The 18,522-nt window shown below is 45.5% G+C and overlaps 1 protein-coding gene across 1 annotated transcript in view; it reads right to left on the reverse strand.

Annotated features, from left to right (window-relative positions):
* Window positions 1-18,522, reverse strand: part of lrp8 (low density lipoprotein receptor-related protein 8, apolipoprotein e receptor) — a gene marked incomplete at its 5' end in the record, with an annotated part of 176,444 nt that overhangs the window by 34,924 nt on the left and 122,998 nt on the right. Inside the window, 5 exons of the mRNA XM_080770430.1 lie at window positions 64-189; window positions 529-648; window positions 3,312-3,434; window positions 4,945-5,067; window positions 10,322-10,696. Coding sequence (XP_080626556.1) covers window positions 64-189; window positions 529-648; window positions 3,312-3,434; window positions 4,945-5,067; window positions 10,322-10,696 — 867 coding nt within the window. The remainder of the gene's footprint in view (window positions 1-63; window positions 190-528; window positions 649-3,311; window positions 3,435-4,944; window positions 5,068-10,321; window positions 10,697-18,522) is intronic.

An 18,522-nucleotide genomic window follows, 5' to 3' on the forward strand; every position in this document is an offset into this window, starting at 1 on the left:
ATTTTTCTTGAGTGGGTGCACTATATTATATATACTACAGTATGCAAGTGATAAATTGCTCACCCACAGCCTTGCAGGCCTTCGAGACGGGGTCCATTTCATAGCCTTCATAGCATTCACACTTATAGTCTCCTTTGTAGTTGATGCAGATCTGACTGCAGGTGTCGGGGTTCTCACACTCATCTATGTCTGCATGGGGAAAGGAAAGATAGCACAAGGTCACAATGATTAACAGAAATACTAGAGCGCTAGTAGAGCCAATACTGTATATAGGCCATTATTTGACCTTTTGGACAACATTGGTATCAGCAGTTTGACAGCTAATTTTTAACCACTCTCTCAACCTATTTTGGCTATGTCAATATAAGTCCTGACGTCACTCCTACTACCCCTGGGGTCACGGAAATATTTTCTCTATTGAAAATACCATAGGGAAAGCTTAGATCACGTAATATAAGAACTTTGTCCGTCCGTCTGTCCGTCCGTCCGTCTTCCCTGCCACAGCAGCAGTAATCACAAATATTATACCTCCACAAGTCTTTTTGTCCACAAGTTTGTAACCGGACGGGCAGTCACACTCAAAACCTATCCGCCGATCCCTGCAGATGTGTGAGCAGCCACCGTTGTTTTCTGCACATTCGTTAAGGCCTGCAGATAGAGACAGAGACAGAGAGACAGAGAGAGAGAGGTGGAGATAACAGAAGAATCAAGGAGAATGGAAGAAGGATTGAGTACTGATGCAGGAACACCACCAGGCTACTGGACGGAACAATGTAATCTGGACACGAAGGTTGCTCATCTGTGTCGCACACTGAAAATATCAGCTCTACAAGCTCACACCACATATACAATATACAATAACACACCACACCGCTTGTAGATCTAATAAATACTGACACACAAAGTATAAATCAGGCAAATAGAAAGAGAGACAACAAAGCATCCGTGTCTTCGTGTGCGTGCGTGTGTGAACCGTGGGGATAGTCTTGCTATTCCTACTTCAAGTCCATCCATTATCCCATGAGGAGACTGTGTCAGGTGGCACTCATAATGTGTTCTGTCCTCCCACTTCTTTCCTCTCTCCTCTCCATTCGGTCCTATTTTTTTTATTGTGTAAGCATAAAGCACCATTTCCCACTTCCTATCCCCTGTCTTTTCTCTTTATCCTTAGTCTGTTTCCATTCCTCCATGTATCTAACTATCTCTCAGCTACCCTGGGGGGGTGGGGGTGGAGACGGCGGTGCAGGAAGCTTAAGTTGGCACTTCATTACCGGTTTACATTAAAGATTTAAAAAGGTTAGGCCACAGGTACTACTATGAAAGAGACTGACAGACGGAGTGAGAGAGAGGCACTGGGGAAAGAGATGGATGTTAAGAAGATGACTTCTTCTTCTTAGAGAGAGAGAGAGAGAGAGAGAGATGGTTTTTAATTTGCACTTAGTGCAGTACATTGCACTGCGGTGTCTGTTTGGAGACGATTCATCCTCTATACATCTATCCGATTGAAACACTGCCTCTCTAAATTACCTCTAAAACAACATTTCAGAGTGAGAGGAAATCCTTACGTTGATTTACAGTCAATGCTTTGGCGTGGCACTACCTGTATGTTCAAGAATGAAATTCTACTTGATGGTGGCAATTGAGGACAAATGTCAGCTCTCAATTGTAGCATAATGGCATAGTTGGAGATAGAAGTCTTTCTAAAGAGCATCCATATCATGGTGCACTGTTAACCTTTACTGGATGGCTACAGGGCCGTGTGATTAGAGTTGACTCAACTCAACAGAAATGCTACCCATTTTCCTGTGAGAACTAATGCCTTATTTATAAAACATTGCACGGTGGTGTCACACGGAAAATACCTGATCTACTAGCAAACTCATGATGCGCAGCAATGCGATCAGCTGTTTTTGACACATGCCACCGGCGTGCAACAACGTGTAAGTCAGGCTTAATAGCCCTGTGAATGGCTGAGGTTGAAGATCATTCCATGTAACTGTAATGCTGGGACATAAGTGTGACAATTACACGGTACTAGATAAGGCAATTCCACAAGACTTAATAGTCTGTGTGGTGATATTGCAGTAACGAACAGTGGACTGTTAGCCACTGTGTCAGTAATTTCATTTGACAGATGGTTCTCCTGCCACTGAAGTGATGTCACATTACTAACAGTGTGTTGAGCACCCTTCTCCTTCTCATCAATGACTGATTGCGGCTGGAGGGCATTTCTTGCGATATCCGTGACTGAACCACTAAGCAAGCAGTAATTATCTCTGGTGTGCTTTGTGGGTTTAGTAGTCCAGTCATGTTTAACTGGCAGGTAATACACTGCAGGACCGAGTCCACGCCTTGCTTTGATCACAACGAGACAGTTGTCCTCGAGGGCCGACCGCCTGCATTTCAAGTAGTTGTCGAAATCTGAGACTATACTTCATGAGAGTGCATGTGCATGGGGGTCGGCTGTAATATTTCCGTTGAGTTTATGCATGTACTGTATGCAGTCTAAAGACGTAAGGAGTGCGTGCAGTGTGTGTGTGTGTGACGCCAACTTTGCTTCTTCTTTAACATCTAACAACCGCACCCGTTCTAACAACGACGTTAATGTAGTGGGTGCAGCTTTTGGGACTTTTGCAACTCCTGTGGCCGTGGCTAAGTGTCAGGATATCACGTCAAAATGTGCTCAGCGACGTAGTCTACTACCGGCGACCACACTGCCTGACGGCCCCTCCCGATGACTTCCCTGCGGTGTGACGGTCCGCCATCGGGGCAACGGTGTGTGGACTTCCAGGCCCATGAGAGCGGCGGTGGAGTGTGGAGAGGGCAGAGTCGGCAACTTCCCTACGGCATATACGTCCGCTGTCGTGTGAGACTGATGGCTCCGTTCTCTCTGATGGTCCAGCCTGGGACATGTCCACAGACAGTTGTGTGAGCGTTTCGAACTCTCGACAGCTTGGAGTGTCCAGAGGATGAGGCAGAAGGACTCGCAAGGTGTTGTACTGTCCCTGTTGAACTGTCTATGCCACCATATGAGAACAAGCCTAGTCCTGAGCACCGTCGTGTGAACGAATATGGCTATTAGAGACGCTGCTGAGTGACATTCTTGCTGTATCATGATTCCAAGACATGTGTCATAGGCTTGTGGTTGTAACATAAATGCACCCATAATGTTTGTGTCCTTGTGCATTTTCCTAAATACATTCTTAAAATGTGTGTGTGTGTGTGTGTGTGTGTGTGTGTGTCAATGAGAGCGAGAGAGAGAGAGAGAGAGCGAGAGAGAGTGACAGTGACAGAGAGATTGATCCTCTTACCACACTCCTTCATGGGTTCATCAGACCAGTCCCTGCAGTCTTTGACGTTGTCACACACCTTGCTGATGTCAATACACTCCCCGTTCTTACAGCGGAACTTTCTGCTACCGTCGCATTTTGTGGCTGTGAATTATGGAAGGACAATAATACAACTAGGTTAACTGGTTTATGATATAACGATATTAATGCTAAACATTCATGTTCTATTGAGTATCGACAGTCATAGAACATGGGTTTCTTTGATGTGAAGTTGCATGCAGGTGGACATGAACCTATTCCAAGCAATTCCTCTCAGGAGTGAGACAGCTGAAATGCACCTCTAACTGCAGCATACTCTCTGTCTACACACTGAAATGTGGGACAGATGGAAGCCAGTCTTGGCTGCAGTGGACCCCTCTACTGAGCTTCAAAGTACCTTATTGAACAGTATACAGTATGTGAAAAACAAAAGAAATCTTGTTTAATGTAATGTCTGTTTGTACAGTAGCCTATATTGTGCTACGTGCTATATTTCTATGTTTTATGTAAGAACCTCAACAAAAACAGTTATGTGGAACAGTCTCAATTCCAATTTATACAAATCCAGTCTGGTCTATTTTTACACTGTTAGGGGTTAAATGAACATTGAGGCTATCACTGTGCAGCAGCTCAGGCTCTCAGCCTGTTGCGGTACTGTACGCATGCTGACAGCCAGGCAAGGAACTCATGTTAACTACAACTCCACTGTGGATGCATTACGAACACTGCTCTGGCATGGACTGATACAGGCACAGACACCCACACCTTCTAACACACATCAGGCACTGTGAAACAGATTGCCACCCAAGTACTCAGAACCACATGATACAGTACATACATACAGGCATACATACAAATTCTCTCTGCCTGTAAGCTTTGTATCTCAAAGATGTACTGTATGCATGCGGACAGTGTGGTATTGATTTGCGAAGAAAGAAACACTAAGTAAAGCATTGAGAAGAGAAAGGGACGGGCATTTTCAAGGAAAAAATAAATAAATAAATAAAATAAACATTTTGAGTATTTATAACTGGTCATTCAGTGTCATTTGGGAACTATATCACTGTTCAATGACAAGTTGACCTTGAAGTTTTTTGTTTGTATTTTACATTTCTTGCTGTACACACGTTTTCTCCCAAATGTAGTCATTCCTCCCCAAACACATTTCAATGGTGTTGTATCCTACACTGTCTCAACTGCCAGTGAGGAGCTCCCACCGAGAGGATATAGAGTCTGCGTCCTATTCCTCCCACCCTACAATACCTGCTGACAGGTGCCACCCCAGCCGTAGGAGTACGCACAGAGACACATATAATTCACATTAAATCGTGACACCAATAAATAAGAACTTAAAGTATATACTACGTTAGTTCAATTGATCCAAGCCAAAACAAAATCAATTGATTAATCATAAAAATAAACATGCTCTGAAACTGCATGTGGCCCAACCATCTGACCACTTAAGTGTTCAGATGGTTGGGCCATGAACACTTTCAAGATTTTAAAGAATGTGATTCTTTGATGCGGTGCCGAGCCAAAGCATGATGTTGTTGTTATCCAAATCCATGTATCATTAATAACACTAGGAATAGTATAGACACTAAATAGTTCTTACTGTTGACACAGCCAGCTTCATCACTGTAGTCAGGACAGTCATGGACTTTGTTACACTGTTTGGTGCCGTGGATACAGGAGCCATCTCCACACTGGAACTCATCAGGACGACATGTCAGCAGGGCTGGAGGACACACGCACACGCACACGCACACACACACACACACACACACACACACACACACACACACACACACACACACACACACACACACACACACACACACACACACACACACAAGATGATGAGTAGCTGGTACTTGAGTGGATCACACCACTGTAGGTTCCAGTATACAACTGTGACATGTCAGGCAGCTGACCGATTTGGTTGCTTATTTAAGCTCACCTCATTCTACTATACTGCTCCTCTTGCTGTCACATACTGTACAATTGCACTTTGCACGCCAATAACAAGGATAATATTTACACCTGTATTCACATAGGGTAAACAGGTTTTCCCATGTACAGTATACTGTACATGAGTTATCTCACTGAGAACAATGTATTATCCACATAACCGGCAAGGGGCATGAATTTGCAATGATACAAAAGCAATATGTTGATGTATCGTTGACAAGTGAACAATACAAATAATTTCATTTCTTGTCAGGACAGAGGTACAGTTACAGTCTCTAAAAACAGATAACAGCTGACATGGAGTCAAATAAAATAAATAACATGCCAACCTAGCCTTCTTTCTGTGAAATACTGTAAGCTGTATTATCTCATCACTACCAGCACACATCCTATGCTTCCAAATATAATCATAATTATGCACTGTGCAAGAGCCTACAGTATAACTATACTATATCACAACCATATGAGGAGGTTGATACCTGAGCAGCAGTACAATTGTCAGTATTAACCACTTAAACCCCATATACTTTGTTTAATGCAGTCTCCCAGGGCTCTATAATAGGTCTATAGAGGGTCATCATCAAACCAGGAAGTTATGCAGGAACGCCTACTGAGTGGAAAAAAACTACTTTCCTGGCCTTGACAGCCCATACATCCACACAGAAAAGTCCTATATCTGATTGCATTAAACAACGTTAAACAATGTTAAACTCACTCGATGTGCCATTCACTTTAAGCATGCACATACCCTCTATACTAGGCCAAGAAGAGAGCTTGTAGATCTGCTGTTTGCTTAATGTTCGAAATTCCCCCCAGAACATGGTTCATGTGGGGCTAATTTATCCATTTGTAACTCTACGCAATAAAGTTGCAGGGTTATTATTGCACAGTTCAAACACACACATGGATGTGGACACGCATGCCCTCCAGGGGCATCATTGCAGATGCCTACCACCCCTCTCACAGCCTGAACTCCCTTATGTCATCTGGAAAACGGTAGAGGAGAATCAGTGCCAGGACGGAAAGTTTCTTTCCCCAGGCAATCAGACTTTTGAACTCCAGAGTCCCAAGTAGATAGGACATGAACCCGGGGAGGGATTCCTAATGTAAGAGAAGAGATGACATGAAGTCTATGTTCAGTTTTTAATGCTTTTTTTTATCTGGCCATATGCATATTTATGAATGCCTGTAGTTTTTAGGACTTAGGTTAGAGTTTAGCATTTTATATTTTGTATTCTTGTATGAGTCTGGGCTGTCTTTTTAACTAGGAGGGAAAAAAAGTTTTTATTTTCTGCTGCTTGCGGTTGGAAAAACAAATTAAAGCAATATTGAATCTTGAATACACAGTTGCACGCAAGTATGATCTCTGACTGAGACAGGATCACAGGTTAAATTAGCAGAAAAAGAGTAATGTGAGTGATGTGTTAAATTAATGGATGTTTGCACGCGTGCGCCTGTGTGTGTGTGTGTGTGTGTGTGTGTGTTATTGGGTGTATTTCAATCTGTGATCAGGCCCACAAGGAGTTCATTCCAATCCAACAGTAATCATTCACACACAACTCTCGCCTGCACAAAAAAGAAAACGCTCCACTGGAAATGAAAAGCAGTCAGGTATTCATTCACTGTGCAAGACAACACACAGATACATGTGGATGGATGTTTGCGAGTAATGGATGGATGTTTGTGAGTAATGTAATTGTAATTGTGTGTGTGTGTGTGTGTGTGTGTGTGTGTGTGTGTGTGTGTGTGTGCAGTGTGTGCGTGTGCGTGTGCGTGTGCGTGTGCGTGTGTGTGTGTGTGTGTGTGTGTGTGTGTGTGTGTGCGTGTGTGTGTTCCAGACAGCATATGGATATATGTTCGCTCCAGTATATCTCTGTGTACTGCAGCTCCATCCATGTGTGTGTACAGTACAGTATGTGTTTGTTATGGTGTCTGTGTTTGTGTCTGGTGCTTGGTCTAACAGTCAGGGGGGAGTTTATTCAAGTCATTCATCTTTTTAACTGGCGTTTTAATTATTCATGTGTTGCATCTTAGAGTTGCTCTGCCGAGGAATGGAAGGCAGACATGATCAACAACTCTGGGGACCAAAATAATACATGACATACCATCACAGACTGTATCGGAAACCATTGCACAAGATACAATACACACACACATGTTCTATACGCACGCGCACACGCACACACGCACACACGCACACACACGCACACACACACACACACACACACACACACACACACACACACACACACACACACACACACACACACACACACACACACACAGGCTGCATAACAATGCCAGCTCGCTTAGTCTGGAATTCCTCTCGCACTCCACACAAAAATCCACACAGACGCTCTAGTGGTGAAATCAGCAGCGAGAAGAAGACATAATCCCGAGCCATCATACAAAATGCTGATTGTATCTGCCAAACGATTGGGATCTGAGGCTCAGCTAATTATGATAAATCCCCTGGATGAACAACAATAATAACATGTTACCATCTGCAGCTGTGTGGGTAAAACGGGAAGGGGGAGGGTGGACATTTTTGAGGGGGGGACTGAGAAGCGAGAGATGGACTATTTCTCATTTACATTAACCCCCTCATCACCCCACTTGTCTCAGCATATCTGCGGACAAACTCCGGCTTATTGAGACAGATGCCTCAAATGAGATATTATAATGATAACTGCTGATGTGTGTTTTTGTGTTTGTGTGTGCGTGTGGCGAGCACGTGCGTGTGTGTGTCTGTGGCAGTATGACAAGGTGGTGGAGGAGAGAGAGCGTGATAGAGTGGTTCAAAAATCTCTCTCTCCCATTAATTTCTCCCTCCTCTCTGCAGTTTCCCATTGACTTCACACAGACCTCTCTCCCACTGCATCTGTGGCAACGCTGACAACAGGCATCACCTGCTGCCCCTCCCCCTTCAGGCACACACATGCCCACGCTCAGACGCACAAACGCATTACCTGTAAAAATGCACACGCACTGACACGCACGCACGCACACAGTGCTCACACAGACTGTTCCATATACATCACTGTAACACAGCATATATGGATAGAAGCCTATTGAGATAGATGACTCTAATATTCAGGAGACAGGGGGTTATTGAGCTGCGTGTAGGAGTTCTGGGACTCTGTGTTATGTGTGCAAAGGGCAACACGCTGGAATTGCTTGCCAATACTGTAGAAAGTGTGAACATTTGCCTGGAAGAAGCGGGTTTATTATTACATCCACCGATGTGGAGTTGGGGTGTGGGGAGGGTCATGTTTTCATTCCATTTGCTGTTAGCAGGATTGGTTTTGCATGAAACTATATGCGAAGTTCGGTCAAAGGCAATGAAGAAAATGATTAACTTTTCACACATTTGGCCATTGGCGACATGGCTTCTCATGACAAAGGGCATGTAACTTCCACGAACACATGAAACGCTAATTCACTTTTCCCACCGACTGACCAGATGTTTTTGCGGTATCTGGTGTTTCATCTATGTGAAATTGTCCACTAAATGGACTGCATTTATATAACGTCTTCTTACAAATCGGTATACAATGTTTTTCACATAAACTCATTCACACACAAATGACGGAGGAAACCATGCAAGGCACCAACAGTCAGCGGTTCAGTGTTCAAGGACACACAGCCAGGAACAACCGGGCATCAAACCAGGAACCTTCCGGTTCCAAGACACGCTGCTCGACCTCTGCTCTATAGCCACTTGCTGCCCCTTCCTCTGCATTTACCCATCCTAACTATTATAGTGGGCAAGTGCCATTAATACAGGACACTAGGGAGCAGTTATAGGTCAGCAGACATAAAGTACAGTAAGAAGAATGCACTCAACTGAGTGCCATCTTTCTAGTTTACTGTAGCAGACATAGTGCGATTCTGATTGGATTGGAGAATTTTACACATGTGACTAAATTGAGTTTATTAGGAACCCTATTAGCCGATGCATAACGATATCTTCCTGGGGTCGAAGAACTACATGATGATTTGACCCTATAGGCTGTGTAAGAAAGCGTGCGTGCATGCGTGCGTGCAATTGTACGCGTCTGTCTGTGTCCATCTGCACATGTGTTTTGTGAAGTTACATCTATGTTTGTATTTTCTCTTTGGGTGTTAGCATGCATTAGCGTGCACCTGTGTGTTCACATGTACAAGTCTGCTGTGTCGTCTCCCTGAGTGTGGGAGTGTGAAGAGGAGAACAGATGGGGGGGTCGCGCTTTATAAGGGACCCTCACCTCCCACATGCACGCACGTGTGTCTGCGCAAACACACACACACACACACACACACACACACACACACACACACACACACACACACACACACACACACACACACACACAGAAGTGCTCTCCACCGCTTGTAGAGATCATACAGTTGCATGGCAACACATGCTCACCATGACGACAGCAACAAAGAGCCTCCTTTAAATCATTTAATGTTGCATCAAAGGGGTTCAGAGTTTTTTACTGAAACATGCTGCTATCCACAGTGCATCAACTGTAATAGGCCACGGTGGGATCATCTTTCCATTCATTCATATCTAGATTAGATCATTACTCATTCTTTCAGTTCAATACTCACTTAGGGGCTGTGTCCACTGTCCACAGAGGTATTTTTCTTGACACATACTATGTTTTGAATCGTTTTTTCAGTGGGAACGGAATTTTTACACTATGCTAGAAACGAAGCGCCTAGAGAGTTGCGTTTTTAGGAGAGCACCATTTGTTATCAGTTGAAAAAAAAAGCTTTGGTGGACGCTTCTGGCGTGTGCACAAAATGAGCATGACAATTTAACGTGACCACGCCCACGTAAATATGCTTACATTGTAGCCCATTGACTTATCCACACGTACAGAAAGAAAACGCAGGTCTCATTGAAAATGAATTACTAGGCCTGTAAATCGCTGCTTATCTGAAAGGACCTTTACTCAGTCATGAATTCAACAAACCCATCCATCCATCCACTCACCCATCCATCCCTTCACATGCCAAACAGTTGGACTTACGGCAGTTGCTCTCATCAGATTTGTCCTTGCAGTCCGCATCCCCATCACACTTCCAGCTCAGCTGGACACACTCCCCGCTGCCACACGGGAACTCCCCAGCAGGGCAGCGTGGCTTCTGGGGCTCGGTCCTCCGGCTGCAGCGCTCCATGGACTCATCCGACTTGTCCTTGCAGTCCGGGTCGCCATCGCAGCTCCACAGCGCTGGGATGCACTCCGAGTCATTGCAGCGGAACTCGTGCGGGCCACAGGTGGGTGCTGAGCACTTCTGCTCATCGCTGCCGTCCCCGCAGTCATCGTCCCCGTCGCACACGTAGATGGGCGCCAGGCACTTGCCATTGTGGCACTGGAACTCTTTGTCGGGGCAGGCCTTGGCATCTGTGGAGAAAGAGAATGAGGGTTTACAACATAGGCAGGCACACACACCCTATGTCTGGGCCTGGAGAGGAGAATTAAACACAGAGGCTTATAAGACCATTGTTTGATTAAATCATACACTATATTGCACTGAAGTGGAATAAATCCATTGCTCTGCTAGAACAGTGTTTGTATGAGTTGCCTTTCTTGCCTAGTTAAAAAGAGGCACGTTCTAATGAGGACGAGAGAGAGAGAGAGAGAGAGAGAGAGAGAGAGAGAGAGAGAGAGAGAACTTATCACTGTGCTTTGGTGTTTGGAGAGTGAGAGCGAGTGAAAGATTCTAAGTTTGGGTTAAAGTTTTTGATTAATGAAAAGAAACATAGTTTAAGCCATTGGAGGGGTATAGGAAAACTGAAAGGAAAGCACAGACACTGAGTTTGATAGAAAGAGTGTTGGAGCCTGGCTGTGAATGCTAAATGTGTTTCATGCGTGTATCCATCAGATGCTGGGCCAATGTGTTTAATAGGACCAGTTCATTTAATGGATAACTGGGCCGACGGAGTTGATGACGACGGTACTTAACATTTATAAGTTCTTCATAAGGGACTCGCAGATTTATCATCTCAAAGGGGACGTTTGTGCACATGGCAGATAAACACAGCCACACACACATGCACGTTCTCGCACAAGTACTCAGTTTTTTCGACATTCACAACTCCCCTGCCTGCTGACTGTTGGAAACTAACAAGAAATGATTGCCAATAATATTTTACCTATATATATTTTCAGCCATGGGCTAGTACATGCCACACTGTACGAGCCATGGGGCGGTGGTCTCATCTCTAACATTGTTTGTCAACTGAACCCATTTTGACAGTTTTCTGAAAAAGCTGTTTCTATGTCAGTCGTTCTTCGATTTTTCAAAAATAGCAGACCTACAAGCTCGCATGTCCCATCTGATAATGGGGGCGGCGGTGGCTCAGGGGGTAGAGTGGCTTTGATGGTAACCGCAAGGTTGCCAGTTCGAACCCTGTGCTGTGGGCTCCCCCAGAGTTATAGTGTCGGAGTGTCCTTGAGCAAGAAACTGAACGAAAAATGTTCGTCAACGAACATTTTTCGTAATAAGACAAGACATGTACCAGTGTTCTGATAGGCCTGTCAATAAGACAAGACATCTGATAGGCCCGTCAATAAGACAAGACATCTGATAGGCCCGTCACTAAGACAAGACATGTACCAGTGTTCTGATAGGCCTGTCAATAAGACAAGACATCTGATAGGCCCGTCAATAAGACAAGACATCTGATAGGCCCGTCACTAAGACAAGACATGTACTAGTGTTCGTCGACGCAAAATGTTCGTCGACGAACATTTTGCATCATTTTTCCTATTTGGTGTCAGATGTCTTGTCTTATTGACGGGCCTATCAGATGTCTTGTCTTATTGACGGGCCTATCAGATGTCTTGTCTTATTGACGGGCCTATCAGATGTCTTGTCTTATTGACGGGCCTATCAGATGTCTTGTCTTAGTGACGGGCCTATCAGATGTCTTGTCTTATTGACGGGCCTATCAGATGTCTTGTCTTATTGACGGGCCTATCAGATGTCTTGTCTTAGTGACGGGCCTATCAGATGTCTTGTCTTATTGACGGGCCTATCAGATGTCTTGTCTTATTGACGGGCCTATCCGATGACTTGTCTTATTGACGGGCCTATCAGATGTCTTGTCTTATTGACGGGCCTATCAGATGTCTTGTCTCATAGCTCATAGCGCGCCACCGAGTGGCGAGCTACGAGCTTGTAGATCTGCTATTTTTGAAAAAAATCGAAGAACGACTGACATAGAAACATAGCTTTTTCAGAAAACTGTCATTTTCAAACAGAATTTTTTTTAGAATCTGATCTCAGGTCAGAATCATCAGATTTCCTCCTCTGTGTTCATATGCACTGTGTGTACTGTACGTGCTACTGGCAGATGGCTGTCATCCTCCTTCCTCCCTGCATTATGGCATTATCTAATACTGTGAGGTAGAAACGCATCACTATGATTCATGCGTTGCGCTTTAAATAGGAACACACTTGTCCTTTGATGTACCTCTCCTCACCAAACATGCAGCGTAACCACTTCTCTCTCTCTCTCTCTCTTTCTCTCTCTCTCTCCCATGGTGTGCGTGTGCCATGGGGACTCATTATGATAATAGCCTATCGGATTGCCTGCTAGTTATTACCGCTAGCATACTAATCATCCCTGCACAGATCTACTAATTTAATTAAAATGAAGCAAATAAACAGCAGCACCAACACAATCCTGGCAGTAGCCTAGGCAGACACAGAGGTCGTGTAAGGTTAGGCAAACACGCAGTTGGGCAATTTCTTTACAAAACGTTCTACATAAAAGCCAGACGTAAATTGCTTTGCAGTGGAGTGTTTAGTAATGTGAAGTGAATATATTTGTTTTTACTACTGTAAACCAGTGAGACGCTCTGAGGGTCTCACTACTACTGTAAACCAGTGAGACGCTCTGAGGGTCTCACTACTACTGTAAACCAGTGAGACGCTCTGAGGGTCTCACTACTACTGTAAACCAGTGAGACGCTCTGAGGGTCTCACTACTACTGTAAACCAGTGAGACGCTTTGGGGGTCTCACTACTACTGTAAACCAGTGAGACGCTTTGAGGGTCTCACTACTACTGTAAACCAGTGAGACGCTTTGAGGGTCTCACTACTACTGTAAACCAGTGAGACGCTCTGAGGGTCTCACTACTACTGTAAACCAGTGAGACGCTTTGAGGGCGAGAAGCCATGCACGCATCCGCCATGCACACATCCGCTTGGGTCACGTATCCGCCATGCACGCATCCGCCATGCACACATCCGCTTGGGTCACGTATCCGCCATGCACGCATCCGCCATGCACACATCCGCTTGGGTCACGTATCTGCCATGCACACATCCGCTTGGGTCACGTATCTGTCATGCACACATCCGCTTGGGTCACGTATCTGTCATGCACACATCCGCTTGGGTCACGTATCTGTCATGCACACATCCGCTAGGGTCACGTATCCGTCATGCACACATCCGCTTGGGTCACGTATCCGTCATGCACACATCCGCTTGGGTCACGTATCTGCCATGCACACATCACTGATAGAATGCTAAAACAAATGCAGTTACATCTCAATGGCCCGATGTTGATGACATGGACAAGTATAGGTAGGAGATTGATAACAAAGTATCAATGTGAAATGAAGCATTGGGTTAGTTCATGTAGGCCACGGCAGTCGGCACTCAGCCCCAGCTGTCATCAGCTAATCAGCAACACATTTCTACACACCGATCACAGCTCTTGGCACAAGGTGGTCCATATGAACGACTCCCTCTAAAATATCCTGATCTCTACACCCTTGTTGCCACACATGCACGCTGCTGCGAGTCTTCTATGGCTCAACGCTTAAACTGATATTCAATGTCTTGCTTTGCATACCCATAGGGCATTCACCCGATTTAGCTTCGCTAATAATTCTTGGCTAATTCATGAAGCATCTTAGCCACCTAAAATCTAGAATTGACGGGAGTCCCTCAGGGGTCTATACTGTTTGTCTACACCAAACCTGTGCACTGAAAATAGTCGATCTACAAGCTCACGGCGCGTTTAGAATGAATAAGCTAGTGTTCACGTGGTTTGTGGAGCCATCAGTGGCAAATGTCAACTGCATTCTATTTGTTGCAATAAATGGTAAAGTCTAAGAGAGTGAGAGAGCTAACGAGAGGCATAGCAGAGGAACTGTAAAATGAATGCAAGTACAACACACACAGCAACAAAAGATATTCATGGTTTCACGGTTTGGTCAAATGACATCCTGATTTCTAAAGCCCTTCTCAATCCCTTCACCTCTGTTTCACCTCAATGCCTCAGCACGGCTATCTGCTTTATCTGTTCCTTTCACGGCTTCATGGAAAAGCTGAGAATGTGATCAATGTACAATGGACATTGTAGGGCTTTACTGATGAAAATCTGAGACCTCATTCACAAAGGAATTGTGATTTTATTATATTACACTGTAGCTTTCGTATTTTGGTTTAATTTCCGTGTTTTATGCACATAGGTAGTGGTCACTGAAATTCAATATGAACTGCAAATTCAGGTTCACAGGTTCGGGATTTGTGGTGAGCCTTGCATCTATAAGTACTGTACATTGGCCCCGTTATTACAAATTATGCTACAGAGGATGACAGATACTGAAATGTCTGGTTGCTTTGCAAATACAGCATGGTATTGTAAAAGAAAGGGAAAAAAAACACAAAGTTGTTTTTCCTGACTGTGGTTCATATTTAATTAAATTTGACCCACTTTACAATTTAGTCATTTAGCAGACGCTCTTAACCAGAACGACAAAATGCAAGGTTGCCGTACATTTTCTAAATTTCAAAACGTATGCCTTCGGCCTGGCGGAGGCATAAAGTAATTACTTTAGTTATGTTATCAAAGAAATGTTGAGATTCCAGTGCCGTTCCACCATGCATTTCTATGGTAAAGACTAGTGCTCCTCTTCCCACAGTCCGTGCACCATGTGCTCTGCACCATGTTCACCATGCAGTCCGTGCACCATGTTCACCATGCAGTTCATGCACCATGTTCCATTGCTCTGCACCATGTTCACCATGCACCCCATGCACCATGTTCCATTGCTCTGCACCATGTTCACCATGCAGTCCGTGCACCATGTTCCATTGCTCTGCACCATGTTCACCATGCACCCCATGCACCATGTTCCATTGCTCTGCACCATGTTCACCATGCAGTCCGTTCACCATGTTCCATTGCTCTGCACCATGTTCACCATGCAGTCCGTGCACCATGTTCCATTGCTCTGCACCATGTTCACCATGCAGTCCGTTCACCATGTTCCATTGCTCTGCACCATGTTCACCATGCAGTCCGTTCACCATGTTCCATTGCTCTGCACCATGTTCACCATGCAGTCCGTGCACCATGTTCCATTGCTCTGCACCATGTTCACCATGCAGTCCGTGCACCATGTTCCATTGCTCTGCACCATGTTCACCATGCAGTCCGTGCACCATGTTCCATGTGCTCTGCACCATGTTCACCATGCAGTCCGTGCACCATGTTCACCATGCAGTCCGTGCACCATGTTCACCATGCAGTCCGTGCACCATGTTCACCATGCAGTCCGTGCACCATGTTCACCATGCAGTCCGTGCACCATGTTCACCATGCAGTCCGTGCACCATGTTCACCATGCAGTCCGTGCACCATGTTCCATTGCTCTGCACCATGTTCACCATGCAGTCCGTGCACCATGTTCACCATGCAGTCCGTTCACCATGTACCATTGCTCTGCACCATGTTCACCATGCAGTCCGTTCACCATGTTCACCATGCAGTCCATGCACCATGTCCCATTGCTCTGCACCATGTTCACCATGCAGTCCGTGCACCATGTTCACCATGCAGTCCATGCACCATGTCCCATTGCTCTGCACCATGTTCACCATGCAGTCCGTGCACCATGTTCACCATGCAGTCCGTTCACCATGTACCATTGCTCTGCACCATGTTCACCATGCAGTCCGTGCACCATGTTCACCATGCAGTCCGTGCACCATGTTCACCATGCAGTCCGTGCACCATGTTCCATTGCTCTGCACCATGTTCACCATGCAGTCCGTGCACCATGTTCACCATGCAGTCCGTTCACCATGTACCATTGCTCTGCACCATGTTCACCATGCAGTCCGTTCACCATGTTCACCATGCAGTCCATGCACCATGTCCCATTGCTCTGCACCATGTTCACCATGCAGTCCGTGCACCATGTTCACCATGCAGTCCATGCACCATGTCCCATTGCTCTGCACCATGTTCACCATGCAGTCCGTGCACCATGTTCACCATGCAGTCCGTTCACCATGTACCATTGCTCTGCACCATGTTCACCATGCAGTCCGTGCACCATGTTCACCATGCAGTCCGTGCACCATGTCCCATTGCTCTGCACCATGTTCACCATGCAGTCCGTGCACCATGTCCCATTGCTCTGCATCATGTTCACCATGCAGTCCGTGCACCATGTTCCATTGCTCTGCACCATGTTCACCATGCAGTCCGTGCACCATGTTCCATTGCTCTGCACCATGTTCACCATGCAGTCCGTGCACCATATGTTCCATTGCTCTGCACCATGTTCACCATGCAGTCCGTGCACCATGTCCCATTGCTCTGCACCATGTTCACCATGCAGTCCGTGCACCATATGTTCCATTGCTCTGCACCATGTTCACCATGCAGTCCGTGCACCATGTTCACCATGCAGTCCGTGCACCATGTTCACCATGCACCATGCAGTCCGTGCACCATGTTCCATTGCTCTGCACCATGTTCACCATGCAGTCCGTGCACCATGTTCCATGTGCTCTGCACCATGTTCACCATGCAGTCCGTGCACCATGTTCCATGTGCTCTGCACCATGTTCACCATGCAGTCCGTGCACCATGTTCCATGTGCTCTGCACCATGTTCACCATGCAGTCCGTGCACCATGTTCACCATGCAGTCCGTGCACCATGTCCCATTGCTCTGCGCCATGTTCACCATGCAGTCCGTGCACCATGTTCACCATGCAGTCCGTGCACCATGTTCACCATGCAGTCCGTGCACCATGTTCACCATGCAGTCCGTGCACCATGTTCACCATGCAGTCCGTGCACCATGTTCCATTGCTCTGCACCATGTTCACCATGCAGTCCGTGCACCATGTTCACCATGCAGTCCGTTCACCATGTACCATTGCTCTGCACCATGTTCACCATGCAGTCCGTTCACCATGTTCCATTGCTCTCAGTGGCTTGTTTCCTTTGGCAAAATACCCTGGACTGAGCTCACATAGAAATTAAATAATTGAACATTTGGAGAGGGGTGTCACTTTTTTCGACTATTTTCGAATATTAAATATAGATGAAATGGCAAGACTAAAAAGATCAGCAAACATTAGGGGGATGTTGAGGATGTCGTGGCATCGAACGCCCCCCGGAAACCCCACCTGAGCAAAATTGGCTCCATGTGATTATGGTTAATGTAGGAAGACTATAGTCCAGACGAAAGCTTGACTATCCAATAAAGCAGTATTCGACGGGTTCATGTTTACCGATTACAGTCTCAAGCCCGTGATTATTATTATTATATTATTAGCCTGAGTATTCCATTAAATCTGGTCCATGAGACCGCCTTCGCCATGCAGGTGGTCTCATTTAACCCTGGGTCAAAGCCATCAGTCCATCCATCCCCAGACCCACTGCTGGGCATCTAATATATGGTGCAGGGAGATGGGGTACAGCAGCTCATTGACCATTGAAAAGGACTCCCAAACTCTCTCAGAGTCACATTACAATACTGCAAAGAGGCAGAGATGGACACATGTAATGTGCACAAATAGTGCAGTGTATGTATGTGCACACAGACATACATTTGACGCAAAGAAACATGTTATCGATGTCAGATGGAAATCTTGTCCAAAACAATTACTTTTCAGGAAATGGGGGGCAGGATGGAGGTATTATATCCTCCCGGTGGGGGCTCCTCACAGGCAGGCGAGCCAGTATGGTACAATATATAGAAAGGAACATATATAAATGTGTGGACCCCACACATGGGGAGGACCTACTGTAAGTGGCATTACTAAAATGGAGATTTTTACTGATAATTCATTAAATACAATTAAATAGCTAATATAGCCAAAATCCATTGGACTGAAGCTAACACCCTTTTTTGTTTTCTTAACATGCACCCACATCACCTCAGCCATCTTTATGAGTCAGTGA

This window comes from Protomyctophum bolini (genome assembly GCF_963924005.1).
Source record: "Protomyctophum bolini genome assembly, chromosome: 8".
NCBI classification, from domain to species: domain Eukaryota; kingdom Metazoa; phylum Chordata; class Actinopteri; order Myctophiformes; family Myctophidae; genus Protomyctophum; species Protomyctophum bolini.